Source organism: Chionomys nivalis, chromosome 4 (assembly GCF_950005125.1).
Source record: "Chionomys nivalis chromosome 4, mChiNiv1.1, whole genome shotgun sequence".
In the NCBI taxonomy this organism is placed as follows: domain Eukaryota; kingdom Metazoa; phylum Chordata; class Mammalia; order Rodentia; family Cricetidae; genus Chionomys; species Chionomys nivalis.
This window is the reverse complement of record NC_080089.1, coordinates 31,848,682-31,876,627: the sequence shown is the minus strand read 5'-3', so window position 1 is coordinate 31,876,627 and position 27,946 is coordinate 31,848,682. Positions and strand designations below refer to the sequence as shown.

The window sequence follows — 27,946 nt, the reverse complement described above, 5'->3', positions numbered from 1 at the left end:
CTCCTGAGTAGCACAGGGCAGCTGCCAGGAGGTCGGCAATGCCTGAGGCTAGGGAATCCCCGGGAGAGCCCTGAGCGCCACCTGCACCGCCTTGGAAGGACGACCAGAAGTTAGACCCAGGGGCTCAGAGAAGCTTCCTTCTCTACAAGTAAGTTGTCTCCTTTTTCCCTTGAGTCCCTCCCCAGCCCAGCGACTCCCCAAGCCGGACCGGACCGGGGGTCCTTCGGTTCTGAAAGCGGCGTACACCGCCCCGCACCCCTGAGCCTGCCAGGTTGCGATGGGATGGGAACAAGATCCTGAGGTCTAAAGTTCAGCAAACCCAAGCTTGGCTTTAGCAGCCGGCCTCCGGGAGTGAGGAGTCCAGCCTCCCGAGGACTGTAAACGCCCCTGCTCTCGGCGCCAGAACCGGATACCTGGGCGCCCGAAACAGCCTTCCATCTTTGGCTTGCCAGACCAGGCTGTGGGAGGAGATAAAGAGACCTTGCTCCCACTAACAGCTCTACCTTCAAGCGGGTGCCGAGATAGCCAGGTGGGACGAACCCCTGAACCTTAGACTCTCGACTTCAGCTGATTTCTAGTAAAATTGGGAAGCCTCTCTTGTGGTGCCAGACGCCCCCCCCTTCTCCACCCCGCCCCCGTGCGCTGGACGCTACTAACATGCTTTCATTCTTTTAAAAACATCTTTGCCATCTTCAAAAAGAAAGGGAAAAGAAAAGAAAAAAAGAGAAAAGGTTAAAGATAGAAGCTGAGGAGGGCGAGTATACTGTCATAGTATTTTTGTTTGTGTCTTTCCTTGACAGTGTTTCTTCCTGGAGATCCGCAGACCCTGATTCTGTCAGGGTTTTTCTCAAATGCAAGGACAGGCCACTGGGAGGGGGGCTTTTCTATCCTGGGGTTGTGGAACCGGCTTTGGTCAGTGCTGGCTCCTCAAAATTCCTCGGGATACGCCCAAGGGGAAGTAGGAGGTTCTAGCCTGCCCAGTATCCATACTAAAAACTGAGGACCTTTTCAAATACATGATGACCCGTGGGAATATGTATGTTTACCAAAAACTCTAAGATTCTTCTAGGTTAAGCAGGAGTTACCAATCCTATCCTACAGGTTAGAAACGGCAGCCGAGGGAGGATGAGTAACTTGCTTTTAACACACAGCTTATGACAGGAGATTCTCATCTATATCTGACTCCAAATTGTACATACCTATTCGTTAACATAAGCAAGCTGCCTAGTTCACAGAGCACTTTCCCACGTGGGAAAGTCGGGAAAAGCTGCTGGTATTTATGGAACTGGGATGCTAACCTGGACACAAGTCCTGCACGATGGAGTTGGGTTGTCCTGTTTCTAGAAGGAACAAAAGCAAAAGGAACTCTGGGCCCTAAAGGGCACTTCTAATCCTCTCAGCCAATGCCTTTGCTTAGGTATGGTCTCCCCCATCACTGTTTGTTTTGAGAGACCAAGTATCACTCTGTAGCTGCTGCTGGCCTTGAATTCATAGAGATCAGCCAACCTCTGCCTCTGGAGGGCTGGGATTAGAGGCAGGAGCTGCACATGTGCCTGGTTTAGGTGAATGCCATCTTAAATCCCATCCCAAGGTTTCCTAGGCTCTGGCAGGTGAGCAGAACAGAGTGATGTGGGGATTTAGAAGCGGATTGAACTGGGTTCTAACATGAAAGGGTTGGTTAGACCCCTTGGGATCAGAGACTATTAAACATGTACTAGTCTTACAAGGGAAGGCTCTGCTTCTAGGCTCTGCGAGTTGTATGGTCCAGGTATGCTTGGGAGCACGACTGAATCAGACCACCATTGAAAGAGGAAGCATCACAGAAATAACTTCATCCTCCAACAATACCCAGCCACCTTCCCCGGACTAACTACCTAGCTTTCCAACAGAAAAGAGCTCAGTACCCTGGCATCACCTCTCCAAGACAGCTACCAACAGCTGGCCACTCAGAAGCAGCATTTCTTGCTTAAGACCGTGTCTGTTTTAAGCACAAATGAGTGCGTTCTATGCTCCATCTAGCAAGCAGGTCAGCTGTGGGAGGAGAGAAGACAAGGGGAGGGCAGGAGATGGATGGGACTGGTCATCCCCTCTGTCCAGAGCTGTCCCGAAGCTGAAATACCTACTCTGTATAAAGTCAGTTCTCAGCAAGATTCCCCAGTATAGATTTCCCTGAGGCTGCCTTCCACAGGCTGAGCATGCAGAACACCTCTTGTTGTGGGTCCCATGGCCTGGCTTCCTCTGGTACATGATGCATGAATTGCAAGGTCCCTCTGGGGTCCTCTGCAACTGTGTGACTGGATTTCTGGTCCATCAATTGAGGAGCCTTCTAAGGCTGTTAATGGTCATTAGTGATGAAGGTTACCGCACAGCAGGGTGCCCAGTCTTGAGTTCCCACTCATGTTTAAGGTGCTGGGATTCTGCATGCCTTCTGGGGCCAAGCCCCTGAAATAAATGCTGGAAGTTCATATACCTGAAAACTCCACCCACTTCTGAATGTTATTTAGAATCAGTTCAGCATCCAGTTGATCACCTAGCATGCCCCCAGGAATTAATAATTTTTGGAGTCTTTTGATTTTTTTAATTGTTTTTATTTATAGATAGAAAGATAGATAGATAGATAGATAGATAGATAGATAGATAGATAGATAGATATTCCCCTACCCTCCCTCCCTCCTCCCTCTATTTCTACCCTCTCCCATGAGCCCCACACTCCCAGTTTACTCAGGAGATTTTGTCTTATTCTACTTCCCGGGTAGACTCTCTTAGGGTCTTCCTTGTTGTCTAGGTTCTCTGGGATTGTGGACTGTAGGCTGTTTTTTCTTTGCTTTATGTCTAAAAGTCACTTATGAGTGAGTATATATTATATTTGTCTTTCTGGATCTGGGTTACCTCACTCAATATGATGTTTTCTAGATCCATTCATTTGCCTGCAAATTTCAAGGTGTCATTTTTTTCCTCTGTGTAGTATGCCATTGTGTAAATGTACCACATCTTCTTTATCCATTCTTCAGTCAAGGGGCATTTAGGCTGTTTCCAGGAGCCTTTTGGATATACTCATTTAGGCAGGGTTGTTTTCCATTAAGAACATTAGCTAAAACTTGCCTGTATTTTTCAAGCCTATACTGACCAGATTTTTAGGCATGGAGTGGAGGACAATGGAGAGAACTTGAGTGGGGGCAGGAATCCACCGGCAGCTCAGTGTACCCATTTTCAGACTAAGCTTCTCACCGTGTGAACTGGCCACTGAGAGGCAGTGTTTCTGAAGGGACCCATCGTCAATCATCTGCTAAGATACTTGTCAGCCTTGGGAACATTTTCTTCCTTCCTTCCTTCCTTCCTTCCTTCCTTCCTTCCTTCCTTCCTTCCTTCCTTTTCTTCCTTTCTAGAGACAGGAGAATGAGAGTTTAGATACAAGTAATTACAGGGAGAAATTTGAATAAAATTACTTACATAAAAAATTTCCCCCAAAAGCAGCTTAGGAAGTGGCTTTCTTTGAAATTATTTTAAAAGTGAGGAGAGGAAGCCCAGCGGAAGGGACTGGGTGGCTGTCCTGGGTGTCCAGTTCCTCCTACCTGGACTTTCTGATAAGGGAGCTATTCTTGTCAACAGAGCCCATGGCGACAGCAACCTTTGCCAAGAGTTGTGTTAATGCTAAATGTCAAAAACAAACCTTTATCACACGATCCTGGAGATCCTGGCTGGAGCTTAAATGTTAAGTTCTGCTGTCATTAGGGACCTGAGCAGGCTGGGTGCAAAGGTCAGGGTTAATCTGACCAGTTAGCAGGTAGCAACAGCACTTCCTGGTCACCAAGGACAAACCCCCAGGCTGGCCAGTGTCTGAGATGAAGGGGAAGAAGTTGGGTGGGGTTTGGCATCATCATGGCCCTGATGTGGCTGCTGGAGCTGGGAAAGCTGCCTCTCAGCTTCTCTCCCACTCCAGCCTTCCGATCTTGCAAAAGAGGTCTTGGATTCAGGTCTGGCTGTATGAGCAAATGAATATGCGGATAGAAGGTTGTGTTATTGGCTTTGATGAGTACATGCGCCTTGTATTAGATGATGCAGAAGAGATTCACTCTAAAGCAAAGTCAACAAAACTACTGGGTCGGATCATGCTAAAAGGAGAAGCTGTTACTCTGCTCCAGAGTGTTTCCAGCTAGAGGCTGCCAAGCACTGGAGAAGTCGAAGAGGAAGTACAGTGCTCTTAAAGGGGTCATCTGTTGGGAGCACAGTCCCAAAACATTTATTCATTATTGTCTTAGTGGCCCTTGTGTCATTATCAGGTGACAATGAATGCAGTGAGATTGTTTTTTATATTTATTTATTGATTGATTGATTGATTGATTGATTGATTTTTCGAGACAGGGTTTCTCCGTAGCTTTTTGGTTCCTGTCCTGGAACTAGCTCTTGTAGACCAGGCTGGCCTCGAATTCACAGAGATCCGCCTGTCTCTGCCTCCCGAGTGCTGGGATTAAAGGTGTGTGCCACCACTGCCCAGCGAGATTGTTTTTTATTGCATTAAAAAAAAGTCAGGAGATGGATAGACAGCTCCGAGATTAGAACTCATTGCTCTTTGGGTAGATCAGACTTTGGTTCTTAGCACCCGTATCTGGGAGTTCACAACTCACTTGCAGGCGCACACATCAATGAGTAACAAAATAACTCTCTCTCTTTTTTTTAATTTAAGCTTTTCCATGGTGGCTATCATTTTACATTCCTACCAACAGCAATGAGTGGCCCAGCTTCTCTGCACCCTTGCCGACATTTGCTGTCACCCCTGTGCTCTAGCCTTTCGGACAGGTGTGTGCAGTAGCTTGCTGTAATTTGCTTGCATTGTTCCCATGGATAAGGAGCTAGCACCTTCCATTGTGTTTGTTTCCTCTCTGTTCATTTCATGCAACGTCTCCAGCCTGTTTTCTAATTGGATTGCTCTTGGTCTCTCAGTTCGGTTTGGGGAGTTCTTTATACAGTGTGGGCATGAGTCCTTTGTCAGACATGCACCCTGCAAGTATTTCTCCCACTCTCTAATCTGTCCTGTCATCTCCTCAGAAAGCCTTTTTCCAAAGCAGATGTGTTCATGATGAACGTTGTCATTTTTGTTTTATGGATTATGCTTTCGATGTCAAGTATAAGAACTCTGCCCAGCTACCCTAGATCCGGAAGCGTTTTCCACAAGCTCTCTCCTCCACTTACAGCTAAGATCCATTTTGAGAATTTTTTTTTTTTATAAAGTCAAAGACTTCAGTCCCGCCCCCCCCCCCGACACTCCGATGTCAGATCACCCCTTCCTCATTTGTTGAAAAGGTGAACTTTTCTCCATTGAGTTTCTTTTGCACTTTTGTTGAAAACAAATTTAGCCAAGAACATTGACTACCGTTGTGAAGATCTCTTCTGGCTTTCTGTTCCTTTGGGCTATGTGCATCTCCTTCTACCACCACATTCCTGTTTACCCCAGCTGTGTAGTGATTCTTGAAATGGGGGGAGGATTGAGCCTTTCCACTTTATCCTTGTTTTCTTTTCCAGAGTTATTTTACCTATGCTGAACTGTTTATCTCTCTAACGGATCTTAGTAAAATCTTCCTTGTATGCGAAAGAAACCCCTTGGGATGAACTTCCTGTCACCTTGCAGAAAGTCCCCATCATTATCACAGTTCGTCTTTGAATCCGCAGCCCCCGTGTGCTTCTCTGTTCAGTTAGCTCTCCTCTCTCCTTCCATTGCTTCCACACTTTGCAGTCACCAGCAGTCCTTGTTGCCTCTACCAGAAGCTAATTGTAGGACCCTGGGAATCACGGGATTTCTCGGTTTGCTTCCTGGAGAATGGGCCAGACAACGCCCATCTTGAAATGGCATAGAAAAGACTGAAGGTGATGGCAAGAACCTCACAGGCGTACAGGAAGTACAATGACACACGATCCCTGGACAGATTCCTTGGTCGTTCTCCTTGCTTCCTTTTCAGAAGAACCTCTGCTTCTCAACTCTTTGTTGTTGTTGTTGTTGTTGTTGTTTTGACCTTTTGGTTTTTTGAGACAGGGTTTCTCTGTGCAATGCTGGCTGCCCCGGCACTGGCTCTGTAGACTAGACTGGCTTCAAACTCACACCGATCCACCTGTCTCAGCCTCCCGAGTGCTGTGGTTAAAGGCCTGTGCCACCACTGCCTGGCTGCTTCTCAACTCCTGTCTCCTGTCCGCTGTCCTTCTATTTTCCCCGTTCTTACCAACTTTCCTCCTTTTCATTCATCCTCCCAAGACATTTACATCTTCCCTGTGCCGTGGGACCTGAAGCCATTCTCTCTCCCTTGTTTTCTGAAGATGTTGAGGGAGACTCTAAGGCTGACCAGCCTAGGTTTAAACTTAGATCATTAACTTGGTGCGTTGATGAAGTTTGCACACACACACACACACACATACTGTGCTTGTGTTATCAACCAGACAGGGGGAAAGGACTACCAACCCCATGTCTTTTCTAAAGAGACTAAGAGTACACATTCAGTGTTCAGAATTAGTGTGCCATACCATCCCATACTTAATAGGTTTCAGCTGTAATTCTGGGGACCACACCTATTGTACCCTTGTTCCCTGTTCTTCCCTCACTCCCGGCCCATGTCCCCCCTCACACTGTACCCTTTCCCCTCTACATAAACATTTGCACATTTACCCCATCTGCTGGCTTGCTGTTCTCAGCTCCGCACTTCCACGTGATCCTCTCTAACCGTCCCTGACCCATCGGCACCAGCCCATGAAATCTGTCCCCCAGGCCTTAGAGCAAAAACAAGTATCTTTTCTTTTCATTTTTGATTTAATTATTAATCCTCTTTATTATTTAATGCAGAATTTATACAATGTGGAGTTACAATGAAGACATGTATTAGAATTACCGTGTTTGCTTTCATAGAGATGCCAGGCTTACAAAGAAAAAAGATAGTAGACAGATACAAATGTGTGGAAAATGGAAAAGGAATTAAGTTGATTTTCATGCCTGTTTTTAATTCATGATTTTTCATACATCTTCTACAGAGGACTGGAAGGGTACCTTGCACTATGCAAGTACACCGCAGCCGAGTATCAAAGCGAATGGGGCTGAGGGCAGCCCCCAGCAGCTCTCCAGGGTGAGCCACGAAAACATTCCAGTTGAAGAAGCTAGCAGTCTTCTCTACAGAATAGTTTCTTTTTCCTCCCTGCATGTTCTCCAAAGAAGTAAAGTCCCAAGCAGAATGCTAGCTCTCTCTCTCTCTCTCTCTTTCTCTCTCTCTCTCTCTCTCTCTCTCTCTCTCTCTCTCTCCCTCTCTCTCTCTGCTGGTCCTCTTTCCCTGGAAATTCCACAGCCACCATTTAATCCCCTTCTGCTTTCGTCTTCATCCTCGTCACAGCTCTCAGGATTCCTGTTCCTTTAATGACACAATAGCCAAGGGATTAGTCCAGAGCACTTCTAATTGGGCACTTATTTCTCTCCAGACACCAGAAGCCAATGCAGCAGACTTTATGACTTCCTTACACAGGTGATGGGGTATCCGCCAAGGATGCTGTTTGAGCCAGCAACCAATCACCACCTTGATCTGGGCAGCCTGAGGGTCCAAAGGCCCCGAGCTCACCTTCTGGTCTTCCTTTAGAGCCACTTGATCCCTTTGTTGTACGGCTAGAAGTCAGGGTCACCCGTGAGGCCTGCTGTGAAATCACGCAGTGTCCCCATTAGAGACTCAGTGTTTCTGTTGGTGGCTTCCTAGGAAGGAGGAGCAGTACCTGTGCTTTCTCACGTACCTCGACTTTGCAGCTCTAAAATCGGGCTAATGCTATAGGGGTCTCATGGGTCAATGGGAGAGCTTTGAAAGAACCCAGGAGAACTACAGACACCATTGCTATCCATGATCACGCTGCTGTACGGTAGTTGTCGCTGTGCGATTCTAGTGAAGGGGCCGGGGATATTACACTGGAATTCGGCAAGATCAGATGGCAAGTAGTTTCTTCGGTGTGATGATTCCATGGGCATCCTTATAGGGAAAGAGACTAAGGGTGGAACTCTATTGGGTAAATATGATCCAGGGCACAGGTGTGGTCAAGAGAGTCAGGATTACAATTCATAATCAAGATCATTGGATTCTGATGGGCAAGAAGAAGCTTGCGTAGTGTGGGCCTGGGGCTTGCTTGGCTCTGCTCCTTCTCTACATGTGGCCTTAGGCAAGTCATCTGTCTGCTCTAAACCATAGTTTCTATCTGCACAATGGGTGCATAATATTTAGTACCTAATGTTGTCAAGCTAACACAGGTAAAGCACCCAGTTCAGAGTTGTCAGCACACACACGCACACACACACACACATGCATGCACACACATGCACATACACGCACATGCATGCATGCCCCACATTACTTACAGAGTTTTTCTACAAAGAAATCAGTACAACCTGCTGCAAGATATACACTGAACACATGCTTACAATAAAGCTAGAAGATAAATAAAGCTAGAAGAGTTTGAAGCTGTGGGGAACACAGCACAGATGCCCCTTTCTAAGCATGGTGCTCTGGCCTTCATATCTGAGTCCAAGTGTGGCACAGTGGAGTGACTCTGCCTCAATTTCAGTCCTGTCTTCCTCCCCGGCTTGACTGCAGTAACGCCACTTATGCCGAAGGGCCGCTTCCAGGGCTCTCCTCTGAGGAGCAGAGGCAGCTGGGATGCAGGCCAGGGGTGTCCTGAGCAGAGGAGACTGCACGTCTGTGACAGATCCCCAGGGATGGAGTCTGTACAAGGCTGATGGAGAGGAGCCCTCATCCACCCCTGACTTCTGTCACCGTTCCCTTGGGTTGAGCTTTTCTCAATCCATAGCCCGGCAACCAGAGCACTGTGCACAGATACAGCCCTGCAGTGATGACGTGTCCCTTCTGACACCATCTATTCCTAGAGTCGCATTGCTCCTGGCTCTACACTCTACCAAGTGGCCCTTGCCCTGCTCCTGGAGCATGGCCTATGCTTGTCACTGCCCCTAAAGCCACAAGAGATCTTTACTGTGGTTGTAGGAGAGCCTTTTTCTAGGGTCTTCTGCTTAGGGCAAAGTTAAAAGAAACAAGCATTCCTCAAGCCCTTGTGAGCCTCGCAAGACATAGCAACAGCCTGGGTATAAGCGCTGGCACCTGTATTCAGCCCCACTTACCTGGCACGGCGCCACAGTCCTGCTATGCCACCATGACTGACTGCTGGTGATTGGCCTCCATTGCATCTGAGACAGACGGCAGCAGCGGAGAGGTGACCTGCTCTGCTCACTTGTCCTTACAGCCTCCCTGAAGGGCTTGCATTTGCAATCAGAACTCTTTTCCCATTGAGAGCCTTGCCACCATTAGTGAAATGTATGACCATAGCCCATCGCCCAGTGTGCTGTGCTCTGCAGTCCTCTGGAAGGGATGCTTGCTCATGAGGAAGAGGTGTCCATCTGCATGACAGAGGGGCTGGGAGGATAAGGCTGTAAGGAGCAGCCAGGGCTTATAGGAACAGAGGAGACAGCCCTTGACCCCTCTCTGTGGGGGAGCGTACCCAGTTTGAAGCCCCTGCCTCCTTTTGTCCCGGCAGTGCCAGAGCATTAAAGAGAAGAGAAAATGTGCCAGGATCACCATAACTCAAAGTACAGTCTACCTCACTCAGGGAGGAGGCCCCTCTCCCACGAGGAGCCCAGAAACATAATTTGGCAGATGCTGAACCTGGTTCCCAGACACCTATTTTTTTACCTTGTACAATGTTTCCAAAATTGAATCCACCATCACAACACAGATGATAATGCATTATCTTTCTTTTCTTTTACTATTCAGACAGAATCTCACTGTGTGGCCTAGTCGGCTCTCTCTGAAACTTGCTGTGCAGCCAAGGCTGCTCTCACACTTGTGAGCCTCCTGCTTCAGGCACCCTAGTGCTGGGATCAGCCATGTGCCACCATGTACCATGTGCCACAATGCCCAGCTCCATCTCCAAATCTTTTCGTTTCTAGAAGAAAAGCAGTCGATGCAGAGCCTCAATTCCACACCATACCACCCTGACACCATCCTTCCACAGCACACTTATACAGGGCTGCTATGGTCCCCACCGTGCCTTCCTGTGCTCCCTAAGCTACAGTCGCCACCGTGCCTTCCCATGCTCCCTAAGTTACGGTCCCCACCGTGCCTTCCCGTGCTCCCTAAGCTACGGTCCCCACCGTGCCTTCCCGTGCTCCCTAAGCTACGGTCCCCACCGTGCCTTCCTGTGCTCCCTAAGCTCAGAACGATTTTGTTTACATTTACTGTCTGTTTGTATAATTGCTTTTCCTAGACTAAAGAGAAAGAAGTATTTCAAGTCTTTATAAAACAAATTATCCAATGCAAACTAGGCTAAGAGGCACATACTTACAATCCCAACACTCCAAGGGTGGAGACAGGAGGACCAGAATTTCAAGATCATCCTTGGCTTGAGGCCAGCCTGGCATACTGAGACCCCATTTCAAAAAAAAAAAAAAGGAAAGAAAAAGAAAAGAAAATGAGGTTTGAGAAAACATTACATCCGAGTTAAATAGGAAAAAGCTTGTTATCTGCCTAAGACTGGTAAGCAGCTATGCAGGGTCTGCCTAGAGAGCCCATGGCAGCTGTGACTCACTGCTTCTGTAGGCAGCAGAGGTCAGTGCCCAGCTGTTTGCTACCAGCATGTACACTGCACTAGGCACAGTATTCTGGAGGAGCGAATTTCCCTTGACTCTCCCTCAGATGAAGAGTAATTCAGTGGGGGGGGGAGGTAAGAACGGAACAAGTGGCTGCCATGCAGTCTGCTGTGTAGGGTCCACTGTGTAGGCAGACTCTTCCGCATGGGAAGGAAGACAGCATTAGTGATTCTCCCAGCAGGGGTGATGCTCCCTGGACCGCAGGGGATCTCGATCTCCTGGCAACAATGAAGGACAATGCTCTCATCTGGCTCTGGGGTATCCAGAGAGAAGCAGGAGGCCCAGGGAAAAGACAGCCCCAGAGAGCAGAGAAGCAACCATGCCGCTAGCAGCCTAGGAACATGGCAGTCAATATTAATTGGCTTCCTGGCACAGATCAGGTGTCTGTCAGTCTGGCTGCAAGCTGGGTCCGCTTTCTCGAAGCCATGGAAGCATGGAACAGCTTGGCCAGACTCTGAGAGCTGATGGGGAGCAGCCTGCACGCAGAGCATGTGAAGTCAAGAGGAACCTGGCCCTGTCACTCAAGCGCTGCAGCCTTAAGCAGGTTACTTAACGGCTGTGCTTTTATGATTTGCAACATCAAGCTATTAAAAGGGACGAGAGAGACATGCATGAGAGGATGCATTACACAGACGCCCAGAGCGGAGACTGGCTTAGCATTGGATAACCGAGCCATTATTCCTGCTTGGCCCCTCTCCTCGTGACAAGGCTTTGCTATCACGATAGGCACTGTGTGCTATAGCTCTGCTGACCCTCCCTCACCTGCTCAGTCGCACCCAGTTAAGAACGGCGCCTTGGATTTCATATCATTCTCTACGGAGCTGAGCTGGTAGTCATTATGTTCCCTGTCATCCCTTGAGCTGGTTGAAGTCTGGGAACAGACGTGTGCTCTTCGCTCTCTTGTCTTCCAGAGTCTCCTGGAACCTGAGCTGGTTGCCCTGTGCACTCGGGGTGGGGGCAGCCCTGCCACTCAGGAAGGTACTGAGGGCCATGAGTGATGATGTCACTGGGACACCTTGGGGAAAATGTAGATTCAAGGAGCCCCAGACTCAGTGAGTCAGAACCTGCATTTCAACAGTTGCTCCGTGAATGGAAGGCATGTCAAAGTGGCTAGGGTGAGCTCCTCTGGTCCTCTACCCCCAGGGCCCCCCGCAAAATCACAAGTGTTCAGTGGGAATTCATTAACCAACTAATTGGCTGACTGGCTGGTTAAAGCCTTGCTTCTCATTCCCTTGAGCTTTCACGCTTAGTACCTTCTGTGCTGTGACCCAGACTGACCTAAGCTTACCAGCGAGGAATTCAAGATTGGATCCCACCTGAGTTGCTAGACCAAATAGCAGCAATATGATGGGGTTTCTCAGGAACTCCCTGATGGGTTTTTTAAAGATTTATTTCTGCTGGTCTCTGTGCCATTAGGCCTCAGAGTGCTCTAAAAAGGATTTTGCTTTAAGAATGATAATTTTGAAATGGAAAAATCAAGATTTTTTTTGCCCCAGAAAAAAAGGCCAACTTTTCAATGTTGTTTGCACGCAGGCTTTTGGGGGATGGAGGGGACATTCACTGGCCCCTCTGTGAGAAAAAAAGGACCCTCAAGATGAGGAGATTGGGCCTAGCCCATTATTGAATTATACCAACCCACACCCACCTAGAGCTCCAAGCCCAGTTGTTCTCATTCTTCTGGTGACAGCACCTCTCTGTCTCCTCTTCCCCAACCACCCCCTGGTATATGGCAACCTAGCCATAATGCCTCTGTGCAGCTGAGGAAGTCCGTATGTATCTGGGGCTTTCCCCGGACAGCTGGATGGATGGCCATCAACCAGTGGACTAGAGTGTAACATGAACAGGGGCCTGCTTGTTTGTTGTTTCTGTCCTGCCTGGTTCCCACAACTGTTTGGCCGCAAAGAAAATCACACATAAGTCTCCATAAATTATAAGCTGATTGGCCCATTAGCTTTAGTCTCTCACTGGCTAACTCTCACATCTTGATTAACCGATTTTTCTGATCTATGTTAGCCTTGTGGCTCAGTACCTTTTTTCAGTGGGGCGGATCACATCCTGCTGCTTCGGTGGTCTAGGCAGGAGTGGGAAGAATCAACTTCCTCCTTCCCAGAATTCTCCTGTTCTCATTACCTCATTTCTATTTCCTGTCTGGTTTTCCCGCCTATACTTCCTGCCTGGCTAATCAGTGTTTATTTGAAACATGATTGACAGAATACAGACAATTCTCCCGCACTAGAGGGCAGAAGAGTGGAGAGAACTGAGTGTTTTGTCCCAGCAGTGATGCTGTCCTATACTGCCCACAGGGCGGGTGACCAACCCTCCCGCGTCACTCAAATTCTGCAAGTCCAGGCTGAAAGCCTCCGGTTCTTGGGGCTTCTGGGTTCTCACTGCATCCTGAAACCTCAGGTCTTAGGCCCCCCAAATGGCTTTCTTGGGGATCCCATTCTACACCGCTCTGAGCTGCCCTCGCCGCAAGGTTTTTCAGGTCACACACACTGTGCATGGTGGTCGCTTCCCCCCAAGGCAGCATCCCTGGAGCAGTAAGCAAGCTGGCCAGCCTCAAAGAACTACTCACAGACCCTGCCCCAGCTCTGGCTGGGGTAGACTGGCAAAAAAGAAATGTTCTTAAAAAGTCCTCCAGAGCCGGGCGGTGGTGGTGGCACACGCCTTTAATCCCAGCACTCGGGAGGCAGAGGTAGGCGGATCTCTGTGAGTTCGAGACCAGCCTGGTCTACAAGAGCTAATTCCAGGACAGGCTCCAAAACCACAGAGAAACCCTGTCTCAAAAAAACCAAAAAAAAAAAAAAAAAAAAAAGTCCTCCATACTTCAGACGTGGCTTCTTGGGGAGATGAGAGGCGAGGTCCCTAATTATGGTATGGGAAGAGGAGGAATCCAAATCTACATTGTACTTGTGAAAGATTTAGAAGCTCCTGTTTTCCTTTTTTATAAAACAAAGACAAAAATCTCCTTCGAAATGGAGGAGATGGAGCCATAGGCTCAGGAGGGTCTCCACCCATGAGCTCACCCTCCTTGACTAGTGGAGCACTGTGAACTGAGGCGATCTGGTGGCTGACGGATCCTCCACTGAGCATCGAATCTGTATTGTTTCCATTTCTGCCACAAGAGCTGGCCACAGACCTAACTTAGCTCTCAAAACAGCATCCACTTCACGACCCTGCTCAGTTCTCATGCGGAACCTGAGCTTCTCTTCCCTGCTCCTGGGGATGTGAGAAATCCAGTCTTTGCCTTTGTAGACTGTGGCTGCCTTGACAGCCACCACCAGCTATGCTCTGTCCCCAGAGACAGACACTTGCTGCATAGACCTTCTATCTTTAAAGGAAAGAAGAAACCTACCAACTCCTGCTTCAGGAAAATCCCTCAGAGGGTGGTTACCATTAGACCAGGCTGACATCACCTTCGAACTGTACCAACCATGGGAACAAAGAATCCAAGTCCTGGGATTTCATGGAGTGTGGGAAGGGATGGGGATCGTGGGGGCATCTTAGAATCCTGCCTGGTTAAATGTGCCTTCTCTATGCAGGATATAGACACCGTTTCTTCTGCCTTTAACACTCCCTGCTAATCAGTGCACACTTTAGAGGACCAAAGCAGCCCAGGCACCACCCTTTGGGGCTCTCTCAGCTTCTAACACTTCAGTGTAACTGTTCTGAGGAAGTTGGGGTTCCTTTTGTGGGTCTCACTCTTGTTAATAAACAAGTTTAAAAACACACTCAGAAGGAACCTGTAGGGTCATTTTATTAGCATTTCAAAGAAAACCTATAGACCAGGCAAACTGAAAACAGGGATGGATAAGAGGAAGTGAGATAGCTTTGTCATTTAAATTAGAGTTCAAGAAGGCAGGCAGGTTCAGCATCAGTGACCAAAACCCGTTCTGTGGTGGAAGTGAGAGGAGATTTAGGTGCCCGCCCGAGGTGTCAAGGGTGTGCATTTAGGATTTTGGCTGGTATCCAAATAAATGATAGAGAAAAAAGGGAAAGGAAAGTTCACTGTTACTATTTAGTTAGAACTTAGGAAAGTGAGCAGGCTTAGCAGCAATGTACAGCAAAAGCTTTTTTAAAAAGTGTTCTATTTTATTTATTATTTTATTTTAGGTGTATGGGTCTTTTGCCTGCATGTATGTCTGTGTACCATGCTCAGGCAAGGTCCACTGAGGTCAGAAGAATGCATTGAATCCCATGGAACTGGAGTTACAGACAGTTGTGGGCCATCGTGTGGGTGCTGGGAATTGAACCTGGGTCCTCTGGAAGAGCAGCTAGTGCTCTTAACTGCTCAACCACCTCTCCAGGCTCAAGCCAAAACTCCATAAGCAGCTCATAGGTGTGTAAGGACATTCTTCCAATTAGGAAAATAAGTTTTCCTGTGAGCTAGTTTCCTGGCCAGTGACTGACAGGCCTGGCTGGACTAACTCTTTTGTTGCTCTTGTCAATCACAATTTGTTCATGTACCGGATTCTGATCATATTCTTTCCCCTCCCCCAGCTCCTCCCAGATCGCACCCACATCTTTATCCATCCAACTTCATGTTCTTTCCTCTGTGATTTTTCCCTCCCAGCAAGCATCAGTTGTAAATAGTTTCTTGATTAGGGATGGGACTTCGTGTCCACTTGCCCTCTCACGGCTGGGATGTTTGTCTGGTTTGGACCCGTGTATGTGCCTGTGGACGCTGTCACATCTGGGAGTTCATACGTGTGTTAGTTCTGTTGTGTCTGGAAAGTGCTGTTCCTTGGAGTCACCCCCCCACCACCTCTAGCTTCTTGAATCTTTCTCCTTCTCTTCCACACAGCTCTCTAAGCCTTCGGGTTCAGGATGTTGATAAATACACCCCATTAGGACTGTGTGCTACAAAGTCTTTCACTCTCTGCACGCTATCCAGTTGTGGCTCCCTGTCTTAATTCCAGTCTACTACAAGAAAAAGCTTCTCTAGCCGGGCAATGGTGGCGCACGCCTTTAATCCCAGCACTCGGGAGGCAGAGGCAGGCGGATCTCTGTGAGTTCGAGACCAGCCTGGTCTACAAGAGCTAGTTCCAGGACAGGCTCCAAAGCCACAGAGAAACTCTGTCTCGAAAAACCAAAAAAAAAAAAAAAAAAAAAAAAAAAAAAAAGAAAAAAAAAAGCTTCTCTAATGAGGGCTGAGTGATGCACTGATTGATGAGCGCAGCATCATGTCGTTAGGAGTCATTTTACCGCTATGTTCCTTTAGCGGGAATAATAGCAGGTTTTACACCCAGGCCCAACATCTAGCCAGTGTCAGGTTCTTGGCCTCTTTAGCAGTGTCAGTCATGGCTCTCTCTCACACCGTGGGCATTAAATCCATTTTTTTACTCATTAAATCCAATTTTTAAAAAGTTGTCGGTTACTTCCATAACATTTGTGCCACTATTGCACAGATCTCTGTTGTTGGTTGCAGGGTTTGTAACTGAGTGATATTAACGATACTTTTCTTCTCCGGTAGCATGCAAAGTACCTTCCAGCAGCATGAATGCTAGTCAATAGGAGTGAAGCTTCTAGTTGGGTACCAAATCCATTTCTTCATGTTTGACATAAGTGCTGTTTTCAGCAATAGGCCTCACCATCAGGTAATGGAAAGTAACTGATAGTTTGTGATGTTTTGCAGGGGAGCCTAAGGAACCCCTTTGGCCAATGAGTTAACATCAACCTTTTTGGTCATTTGTTTTTTGGTTTTTGAGACAGGGTCACTTTACATAGTTCTGGCTGTCATATAGACCCGAATATCCTAAAATTCGCAGAAATATGTCTTCCTCTGCTTCCCAAGTGCTGGAGTTAAAGGTGTATGCTGTTATACCCAGCTTCGACATTACCTCTTAAAGAAGGAGAAAACAGCATGCAATGTTCTAATCTTTACTGCAGATCAAGACCACTGTTTGACTTCAGATTTTTTTTTTTTTAACTAGAAGGAAGTTGTGGTCTATTAAAGGACTTCGCTAAAGCCCCGAAACATCCATTCTTTCTTCTGGTATTTTAAATCTTAAATTGGGGCAAAGCTGACGCTTTCCTTGCCACAATCAAAGGTCTCCAATGCTGTCAATCTTATCTAAATCCCTAGCACACTCATCAGATTTACTCAGAATAGAGCCCAGATATCTCAGCGGGGATATGACTGTGTCCTCCTCTGTGCCTCTTTCTCTAGTGTCCTTCATCACATATCCCGAATTTCAGGGCATGCAGATGGTAACCCAGCTCATGAGAAAAAGAAAGGAGGAATTCAGGAAGATGTCTGTGATTCCCAAGCTAAGACTCCCAGCCCAGAGCTCTGTCCAGGAAATGTCACCAAGTCTGAGTATGTCTCTAATCAGACTGCAATGCAAGGGCCCCTGGACCCTAGCATCCTAGACCTCCCCCAGACCCAGAGGCCTCTGCACTGTGCTGGATGTCTGTGGTGTCCTTTGCACCAAGATCTATTTAATGAATGTCAGTTCCTCTCAGGTGCCATCTCAGTACAGCTCCTTTGATTTGGCCTCTTTCGAGTCTCTCCACTTGTGTTTTGTATCAAAGGAACTGAGCCTCTTTGCTGGCCTTGAAGCTGTCTTTGCAGAGACCTTTTATCATGTTCTAGTAGCTCTCCCCACCCTCAGGCACAAGGGACAGCCAGAAGAGAAAGAAGTGCAGTCACGGGGTGGCCAGGCCTGAGAGGGTTTGCTCAGGTTGGAGCCTCGAAGAGAGCGGCTGGGATGCTCAGCTTGTCTCTCGCAGGCTGTGCCTGTCTTCCTGCCTCTCTGCTACCCACAGTTCTGGACACCTTGGGTAGAAAGAGACAGCACTAAGATGAAAAGTACAGGTAGACTGGGCTGCGTTTACCTTCTTCACTGCTCTGTGTCCAGCTCCCAGGTCAGGGGCCGGTCTATAACAGATCCTTAATTAATACCTACCGAATGGAGGCACAGTTAGTTGAATTGGTCCTAGAACATGAGTTTTAAATGTCTGCCTATATTGTCCCTGAAAATCTGTTTGAGTTGATGGGCACACATGACTGGAGGCCAGGGTTTTCCAGAATAAGTCCTCTTTTAACTTTTGAAGAAACCTGGGTGGCAATGGTTCCATGATCAAGGAGCTTCATACCCACACTGCAAACACCACTGACGTTTCGTGTGTTTGATTTAGATGTTTCTTCTCTTGGTGTGTTTAAAATTTGGGAAAATCGCGCACCACTCTGTACTTAAATTGAAGGAAGGAGAGATTATCAACATATACAGCACCCAGCTTAATGACAGAGATACAGTCTGAAGAAAATGCACTATTAGGTGATTTTGTAGAGCTAAGTTTATACAATCAAGATGGCCAAGTGGAGGCTCTATTACTGTTTGACGCTCTCTTGAGGGACCAGGGTCATATATGCAGTCTGTCGTTAATCAAAGCATTATTATGTGGTGCGGGACTGCATTTTACTTTATTTGTGTCATGTGTCGTCTATAGGGCTCCCCACAATGGCCCCCAAGCAAGGAGGGCAGAGAACAGTAGCTGTGAACAAGTCTGCTGCAGCATGAGCTCAAAGCCAAGTTCTACCCCGTGTACCGGTAGCTGGGATCAAACACCTAAAGGAAGCCACTTGAAGGAGGAAAGGTTAGCTTGGCTCAGAGTTTAAAAGGATAGCCTGGTGGGAAAGAAGACATGGCCGCGAAGCAGCTGGAAATCCTGGCAGGGAGAGCTTGCTCACATCTGGTCAGACCAGGGATCGGAGAACGGGGAGGGACTGCCGTAGCTCGTTTGCTTTCTCCTTCCCTGTATGAGTCAGTCTGGACTCCAGGCCATGGGGCAGTGCTACACACATTCAGGGTGAGTCCTCCCTCTTCAGGTTTGCCTCCCTGAAGACGCCCGCACAGACAAGCCTGAAGTTGTGTCTCATTAGTGACCTGCGGGATTCTTAGCCCAACCGAGCCGACTACAGAACTTAGTCATCACACCCTAGGTGACACAGGGATATTTTAGGCAAACGCATGGCTCTTAAATCAGAAATATGCAGCCTTCTCCACGCGCACAACTTTTCCAGACCTGGGCACAGGTGTCCTAGAAAATATCACTCTGCTTCTAATACATCACGGGGCCCTCTGCTATACGAAGGCATAGAGTGTATTTAAAAATAGGAAGGAAACAGTGCAGAAAATCAGCAGAGCCGAGGGTAGAACACACTTCCCAAGTGCCCCAGACAGAACTCATTCTCACGGCCCTGCCATAGCCCTGCTCAGCATGTGCGGCTGGGAGAACTCACCAAACACTTCAGTTGGAAGCCAATGTGGGTTACCACAGCTGAGTTCCCAGGGGTGCAGGGTCTTTGGGGTCACCAGCATAGTCTGCCAGCTCTAGGAATCTCTGGTCAGATGTTTGGCACAAAGACTCACCCAGGGGGCAGAACAAAATCCTGCACAGCCCTCTATAAAGACAGCCCGAGCAATTCCCTTTTTATTTCATTCATCTTTGTAGCTACCGCATGTAAGAGCAGGGAGCAGGTGACTGCGTGCAGAGAGGGAAATGGCCAATGGATGTCGGAGACAAATGGCCCTTCAAGTGGATGACATTTTAAAGGTTACCTTGAAATTGCTTCGGCCACCCAGGTGGCTGTCACAGGATTCCTCAAGATGGACAGTAATGCCATAGTTGGCCAGTGGGGCAGTTGGTTCCATGCATTATGTCACGGGTATTTTGCTCTTGCCCCCACTCATCTCTCGTCTTGTGAGCCCTGCCAGAAGAATTCAGATAAGACACAGAGAACATAGTTAGAAGACAGAGTTTATTTCAGAGTGGCACAGGACACCCTCAGTGGGTGAGAATGTCCCCAAGAGAACATTGTGTCCGTTTACATTTTAGACAGCCCACAATATGTCCAGTGGCCCTAAAATAGACAGCTGTTTTGGTTTCATCTCTTTCGGTTTGCTAAAATACCTTGACCAAAAGCAACTTATGAGAGGAAAGGGTTCATGTGGCTTATAACCCCCCAGGTTACCTCCCATCACTGAGGAAAGTCAGGGCAGGAACTAGGGGCAGAAGCTTGACTGCTAGCTCACTCTGACTTGCTCCCTGGCTCGTGTTCATCTTTCTAGCTTTCTTATACAGCTCAGCCCCACTTTTCTAGGGACAGTGCCGCTCACAGTGGCCCATGCTCTGCCACGTCAATCATCAGCCAAGGCAATCTCTCACAGACATGGCCACAAGCCGATCTGGTGTAGGCGATCTCTCAACTGAGACTCCCCACCGGTGACTCTAGATTGTGTCAAGTTGACAGCCGAAGCTAACTAGGACAACAGCTTCCCCAAGGGGTGTTTTCCTGTCCAGAGGATTGATGGGCCAATTTGACTAGCAGTCGCAAGAGTGGGCGTGGGTATGTATGGAATGCATACTGCTGACCTGGAACCAGCTTTAAATCGTTATAAACAAATGTCCTCAGGCAGTTCAGGAAGTCCCATCCAAGAACCAGATTTGACTCAGGTCCCTTTCCTCTGACCAATAGCTAGAGTCCTACAGTTCCTGTCCTGGTCTTCACAGGACATTGGTTATAAAGAAGGGGTCCAGTCCTCGTGTCCACCAAGCCTGCTAATTTCTAATCAGCTGTCTACCGGTTTCTAAAACACTCGCCAGAATGGTTTCCAGAAGTTCCCTAAAATCGCCAAACTAGAGTTAGGGAAGTTCCCACAAGGGACCGCCCCCAACTGGATTCCAAAGAGAGACTTACCAACCCCCAGAGTGAGCTATCCAGACTGGGTGCTTGGATTCGAGCCTGCAAGAGAACAATTTTACTAGCCCAGGTCACAGAGTGGTCAAGACACTTTGTTGCTCAGCCAGCACAACGAAGAAAATGGAGGTCTAAGAGATATGTCAGGTTCAGAGCTCAGAGAAAATTCTGGACACAGCAGTCTCTTAGCTAAAGCTTTGGTCATAGAACATCACCATGTCGTCAGGGTTCAGCCTCCGGGGGTACAGCAAGATAAAGTCAGATTCCAGAATTAAACTGGCCGCGTGCTGCTTCCAGCATCATTTCCTCAACTGAGAAATGGAAATGCTAGCTCAGTACAGTGGCAAACCCCGGCAATACCAACGCCACAGCTGCAACAGGAAGACCAGGGTTGGAGGACAACCTGGGCTACATAGTAGCTTCCCCACCAACCTGAAACTGTCTCAAAAACAAAGAATAAGCAAACAAAGACTTTAGCAACAACAAAAGAAAAATGGACAGATAATATATAACCATTTAATTACTTGTGATAGGAATAAACAGGCAAATGGAGGAACATTTCTTAGCTCAACTTCTGCCCCTGAGTAAGCCTTTCTCAGTAATCGGAGGGGTTCACAACCTCCCCTATCTTTATCAGAGTCTCAAAGCATTTTAGACGAGCTTGAGCAGATGTCAGGAAGGCAATGGATGGAATATTCCAGGTGTCCGTGTGTCTCTTTGAAGTGTGGCATGCCCTCTAAAACGCAGTCCTTTTGAAAGCCTCAGGGCACGAACATATCTTCCATCTCAATTTCTCAGGACTAACTAGATCAAATAGTTCAAGGGTGCCTCTACACAGTACTTTGTCAGACAACCAGACTCCCCATCCAGACAGCAGGAGGGACCGCTCAGGGAAACAGGCATATGCTGCCTTCTCCTTTCCATCAGATGCTAAAGGATCCCAAATGATAAGGGAGGAAGGCAGTGGCCTTTAGAGGGAAGCACAGGCCTGGGGCCAGGTGAGAAGGAATCCCAAAATTGACCTTCATACCCTCTTCCCCTGCTTTCATGTTTATCTTTCCCCTCTGCATGCAGCAGTGCTTATGAACCAGTCTGGGTCAAGCAATCTATCCGTTTTCTGTGTTTGGAATGTAGCAAGGAACACACAGACACAAATCCTTGCACTTGAGGACCTTGTATCCTAACAAAATATTAGAAATCCACATGAAGGGATGGAGGAATGGCTCAGTGGCTAAGAGCACTTGCTGCTCTTGCAGAGGGCCTGGGTTCAGATACACCTACATGGCAGCTCACAACTGTCTGCAACTCCATTCCCAGAGGGTCCAATGTCTTTGCTGGTTCCACAGGCACCCGACATACACACGGAGCACGTACACACACAAGCAAAACATGCATACATATTTTTAAAAACTAAGTCTCTTTTTAGAAGAAGGAAATGCACTCTACGCAGTATACAGTAGGGACTGCAGTCACCAACTCCAACAGGCGATTATATTAATCACAAGTGACAATGCATGAAGCATAATAAGCGTTTAATAAACTGTGGCAATTATTATTTTTCAAATTGCTCTCAGATTTCTCCAAATACATTAAACACTTCATGTGTGACCGACCCCCAGTTTTATCCATTCAACAAACTCCTGAGCATATGCCACATCCTAGATTCTCCAGGGGCACTGGGGATACAAAGAAATGCTGTAAGAATACCTGGTCCCCAGCCCTTGAAAATTTCAGAGTCTGGGACACTATCCTAGAAGAGACACACTTGAGAATCCCCAGAAGGGAGCGGCCTCCAGTTCCAGGTCTGTACTCAGAACAGGCCACTTCACTAATGATGGTGTCATTTAATTCATTGTATCTCAGCTATGGCTGGTGATTCTAGGAACGCTACGAACAAAGACATGGAGATAGGAGTCACTTTCCAGGACCACAAGAAGATTCCCAAGCAGGCACGGGAATACATCCCTATCGCCACCGACCGCACTCGCCTGCTGGCAGAAGGCAAGAAGCCGCGCCAGCGCTACATGGAGAAGAGTGGCAAGTGCAATGTGCACCATGGTAATGTTCAGGAGACCTACCGCTACCTAAGTGACCTCTTCACCACCCTGGTGGACCTCAAATGGCGCTTCAACCTTCTGGTCTTCACCATGGTCTACACCATCACATGGTTGTTTTTTGGCTTCATTTGGTGGCTCATTGCTTACGTCCGAGGTGATCTGGACCATGTGGGTGACCAAGAGTGGATCCCTTGTGTTGAAAACCTCAGTGGGTTCGTGTCTGCCTTCCTGTTCTCCATTGAGACAGAAACAACCATTGGGTATGGCTTCCGCGTCATCACTGAGAAGTGCCCGGAGGGGATCATACTCCTTCTGGTGCAGGCCATTCTGGGCTCTATCGTTAATGCCTTCATGGTGGGTTGCATGTTTGTGAAGATCAGCCAGCCAAAGAAGAGAGCAGAGACCCTGATGTTTTCCAACAATGCCGTCATCTCCATGCGGGATGAGAAGCTGTGCCTCATGTTCCGGGTAGGTGACCTCCGAAACTCCCATATTGTGGAGGCCTCCATTCGTGCCAAGCTTATCAAATCCCGGCAGACCAAAGAAGGGGAATTCATCCCCTTGAACCAGACCGACATTAATGTGGGCTTTGACACTGGGGACGACCGTCTCTTCCTGGTGTCCCCGCTCATCATCTCCCATGAGATCAATGAGAAGAGCCCTTTCTGGGAGATGTCGCGTGCTCAGCTGGAACAGGAAGAGTTTGAAGTCGTGGTCATCCTAGAAGGAATGGTGGAAGCAACAGGTAAGACATTTGCCCTCCTCAGCCACCTGATCCTCTTCCTGCCCCCTGGAGCATAGACAGCCGTGGCCCTAGAATGTACACATTCGTGTGTAAGAATCCCAAAATGGCAATGAGGGACACCCTGCTCCATCCCCAATGGACCAAGGGGCAGTTACCTAAGATAGAACACTAACGGTAGCTAACACAGACTGAACTCTCCAGCTTCTCGGCATGGTCCTGGACTTTAAACATGTATTACAGCATACCTGTACCTCCATAGGGAGAATTCAGGGTCTAGAAACTGAAGCACAAATGTGAGCAAGCAAGCAAGCACCATGAAAGCAGCAGGACCCCAGAGCCAGCCACATTTCCAATAGGTCAAAGTGCTTCTTACCCTGAGACAGGCGTGGGGTGATTGGGAAGCCTGGGATGACTGAAAGAGGTGGTGTTTTAGAGATAGACGTCATGGCCCCTTCAACCTCCCTAATGCTGTGACCCTTTAATACAGTTCCTCATGCTGTAGCTACCCCCAATCATAAAATCATTTCACTGCTACTTCCTAACTGTACTTTTGCTACCCTTATGAATCATAATGTAAATAGCTGATATGTGGCCCCTATGAGGGTCACAACCTACAGGGTGAGATCACTGCTGTACGTGAGGGCCTCCTCATTAGGAGAGGATGCTGTTGTTTTCTGTTTCGGTGATGGAATATCAACCAGAATATGATTTAGAGAAACTAGGAAAGGAAAAGCTTTATTCATCTTCTAGGTCACAGTTCATCATTGAAGGAACTCAGGATAGGAACTCCATGGGGGCGGGGGGGGGGGGTGCAGAACTAAAGCAGAAACCATGAGGGAAGACTGCTTCCTGGCTTGCTCTCTCTTGCTTGCTCAACTTGCATTCTTATATAGCACAAGTCCACTTGCCTAGGGATAGTATCACCCATGGTGGGCTGGATCGTTCCACAGCACCCATCAATAAAAATAACCTCCCCCCAAACACACATTCCCACAGGTCCATCTGATGGAACCAATTAAGAGTCCCTCTTCCCAGGTGACCCTAGTGTGTATTGATAACAAAAGTGAACCAGCGTAGATAGTACCCAGCATGCAGCCTTTCCCAAGTTCATGAGTATTTTGCACAGCCCCCCCTTTTTTTTAAAAGAGCATCTATGCTACAGATCTGGGAGAGATGCTCTCCCAACTGTCCTCTCTCAGAAGCAACCTGTCCCCTAGCTTTCCTCCTGCCGAGGCAGATCTCTCTGAAGGTGACCCAGTGATACCAAGGTCTAAGAGGACCCGTGCTCTACTTAAGAGCCACAGGCACCACCTTCATGGTTGGACCTTCTGCTTCTTGGGAAGGAGTGCCCACCAGCCAAATGCTGTGTTTGTCTTCCTTCATCTTCCTTCTCTTTAATTCACCATGAGACTGAGCAGCGTGCTAACCCCAGTGACGGTTTGTTCAAAACTCCCCCGTGCTCAGAATAACACTTCAAAACATTGCAAATAGTGTTTATGTGCTTCTCGCCCCCTTTTACAGAGATGGACGCTGAACTGCAAAAGTGCCAGGCAGACATTAAGTGTGCATATTTGGGGCTTTCATTTACAAGTCCCCAGCCTCTTCTACACGCCACACTGGTCCTTAAGAACATTAGAGGCTTGTTAAAGGCGGCCAAGTATACCGGTCAGCCCTTGAGAATCTGACTACTGGACTACTGGCTGGGAGACTCAGACAGAACCTCTACAAGCCTTTCCATTTCCAACTCAGAGTCAGGCGGGGTGATAGCAGGCCCTAGAGACTATGCCTAAGGCTGCCTGGCCATCTGCTGGGGGCCGGAGCCTAGCCAGGAAGCATATGGTAGCAGGGGGAAGAGTCCCTGGGGCTGAGGGCAGTCAGGAAGCAGGAAGCTGATTCGTGTAGATGGAGACTCTAGGGTCATTGTGTCCTTGGTAACAGGGTCAGGCTAGAAAAAAGGATCACTTTCTGGGGAAGAAGCTCCTCTCTGAGGTCCTGAAGGAGGGATGGGGCAGAGGCAAAGTCTCACCGTTTCTTGGCGATGCCCTCACTGTCGCCAGTGTGCAGCAGGAGAGCATGCCCAGACCACCAGAAGAGGAGTGGATGCTGATCCTGTTTGTCCACCCCTCCTCCCACACGTCCCTGAAAGCCCTGGTCTATACTGTCCTGTTCTAACTGCTTGAAGTCCCCTCCCATAAGCTATGATAGCTAATCTTTGGTCTCTGTCTGTGGGAGGCTGAGACCACCTACTCACAAACGGCATGAGTTGTTTTGTTTCCTTGCCACGCTCATGAAACCCAGCGTTGGTGTTAATTCAGGCCTAGGCTAAGCAGCATAACTCTTCCACACCCTTCCTATGTGCATCTGGGCAAGATACTTGAGCTTGTCTGCAAAGCAGGAGATTTAACCTGGTGGGAAGACTGAAGGGCCAGATGGAGTGCCACAGGTGGAACACGGAGCTGATATGTGCCTCGAAAGGGAACAGATCCTGTGCCAGGGTCTTTTCAGAGTTTCTGGGAGCCTTCAAGCATTGGGTCTTGGGCTAGACTGGTTGGTATCCAGCTTGGGTGTTTCTACCTCTACCGGGCTGACTGGTATACACCCTGATTGGAGGCCTGGCTGGGGCAGGCACCACCCTGAAAGCAAAGAGTGGGCTAGAAGCCCACCATGTATGGGATGCTTTGGGGAACCCAGGCACAGATAATGGGAAGCAGCTTTTGGTCTATGACCCCTCCCCTAGAGAAGGCCCACAGTAGGAACTGGAGAAGACTCCTCTTCAGTGTCCAAAGAGCATAAGCCAGTTCTTCCTTGGGCAGAGATTAAATAAAAATTTGCTTTTCTGTGACCCTAAGCACAGAGGTTTCCTCATCCATAAACAAAACTACCCTCCCTCTCTGGAGAGGAAGCAACACCTAAAAATAACACAGCCATGGCAGGGCTGCAGAGAGAGACACCAGAGACATCAGAGCATCCGCAAATCAGAAGCCAGGCTGGGTGTTAGCTTGCTTTCCCTTACTGTGCACACATGCATGTCTGTGTATGGATACACATACATGTATGTGTTCATGAGTGTGCAGGTTTCTGTTTGTCCACTCAGAACTATGTTCTGAATGCCTATCAGCTGCTCTCTGGTCCCTCACTCTGAACTTTCCTTGTTTAAACCCTTGTCCTGCCTCCTTTCCAGTCAGTATCCTTTCCAATCCTAAATACTGCTTTCAAAATTGTGTCCTTGTCTCCAACTATTTCATTTCCCCCTTTAGCATCTAGAAATGTGTTCCAGAATCTTGCAAGTCCATTAGTCATTTTCTTCCCTCATTGTAGTTTGATCTCCTCCACCACAAGGACCATCTCATATTCAGCCTTATCTTCTAGATCCTGGGCACAAAGTAGAGATTCAAGAGGTGCTTGAAAAATGATGGGTGGAATGGATGGTTGGGTAGATGGATGATTGGAGGAATGGATGGTTGGGTAGATGGATGACTGGAGGAATGGATGGTTGGGTAGATGGATGATTGGAGGAATGGATGGTTGGGTAGATGGATGATTGGAGGAATGGATGGTTGGGTAGATGGATGATTGGAGGAATGGATGGCTGGGTAGATGAATGATTGGAGGAATGGATGGCTGGGTAGATGAATGATTGGAGGAATGGATGGCTGGGTAGGTGGATGATTGGATGAATGGATGGTGTCTTAGTTACTTTTCTATTGCCGTTAAAAACACCATGACCAAGGCAACTCATAAAAGAAAATACTTAATAGGATTTCTTGCTTACAGTTTCAGAGGGTTAGTCCATATTCATCATGGCAGGAAGCATGGTGGCAGACAGGCTAGCAGGCGGTCATGGTATTGGAGTAGTAGCTGAGAACTTACAACTTATCCACAGGCAGCAGGCAGAAAGAGAGAGTGAAAGCGAGGGGGGAAGAAAGGCACAGAGAGAGAGAGAGAGAGAGAGAGAGAGAGAGAGAGAGAGAGACTGGGCCTCACATAGGTTTTTGAAACCTCAATTCCAAGCCCCAGAAATACAACCCTCCAACAAAGCCACATCTCCCAATCCTTCCTAAATAGTCTACTAACCAGTAACCAAACATTTAAATACATGAGTCTATGGGGGGGGGGGCATTCTCAGTCCAATCCACCACAGATGGAGAAATGATTTAATAGCTGGGGATGGGTTTGATTGAGTGGATGGATAGACAAACAGTGAATGGATAGTTACACAAATGGAGGGTGGTGGAAGATGGATGGAGAGATGGATGCATGGATCAACAAATGGATGCATCTTAATGCACGTGGCTTCTGTCTCCCCAGGCATGACTTGCCAAGCACGAAGCTCCTACATGGATACCGAGGTGCTGTGGGGTCACCGGTTCACTCCCGTCCTCACCTTGGAGAAAGGCTTTTACGAGGTGGACTACAACACCTTCCATGACACCTATGAGACCAACACACCCAGCTGCTGTGCCAAGGAGCTGGCAGAAATGAAGCGGAATGGTCGGCTCCTCCAGTACCTTCCCAGCCCTCCCTTGCTTGGGGGGTGTGCTGAGGCTGGGAGACATGCGGAGGCTGAGCAGGATGGAGAGGATGAGCCCAACGGACTGAGTGTGTCCCGGGCAACCAGGGGCTCAATGTGAAGTCTGTGCTCTATCCAGAGCCTCTTCTTGCCAGACACCAAGGAGCCTAGGAGGCCAGAGAGGCCAGTTAGTTGGGCAAGCTTTGCGGGACCCCTGGAGCATGGGAGCTCTAGGGAGAGGAACAGTGTTTTGAGCCCTCACATCTCT

General features: G+C 48.1%; 1 protein-coding gene across 2 annotated transcripts; it reads left to right on the top strand.

Moving 5' to 3' along the window:
• The first annotated feature begins 36 nt into the window (after positions 1–36).
• Positions 37–27,946, top strand: Kcnj5 (potassium inwardly rectifying channel subfamily J member 5). Of its 2 annotated transcripts, none has more exons than XM_057768025.1 (3): positions 37–148; positions 22,230–23,168; positions 27,477–27,946. In XM_057768025.1, exons 2-3 carry the CDS (start codon positions 22,232–22,234, stop codon positions 27,797–27,799), a joined length of 1,260 nt encoding a protein of 419 aa, XP_057624008.1. In that variant the 5' UTR covers positions 37–148; positions 22,230–22,231; the 3' UTR covers positions 27,800–27,946. The 2 variants fall into 2 exon arrangements, with proteins under 2 accessions (XP_057624008.1, XP_057624009.1); XM_057768026.1 differs by having other exon boundaries at positions 143–148; positions 22,249–23,168.

Excerpts from the sequence above, each read along its gene's own strand:
- Kcnj5 (XM_057768025.1), top strand. The coding sequence starts at position 22,232 with ATGGCTGGTGATTCTAGGAACGCTACGAACAAAGACATGGAGATAGGA. Across the intron at positions 23,169-27,476 it reads AGGAATGGTGGAAGCAACAG|GCATGACTTGCCAAGCACGA; the intron begins GTAAGACATTTG and ends CTGTCTCCCCAG.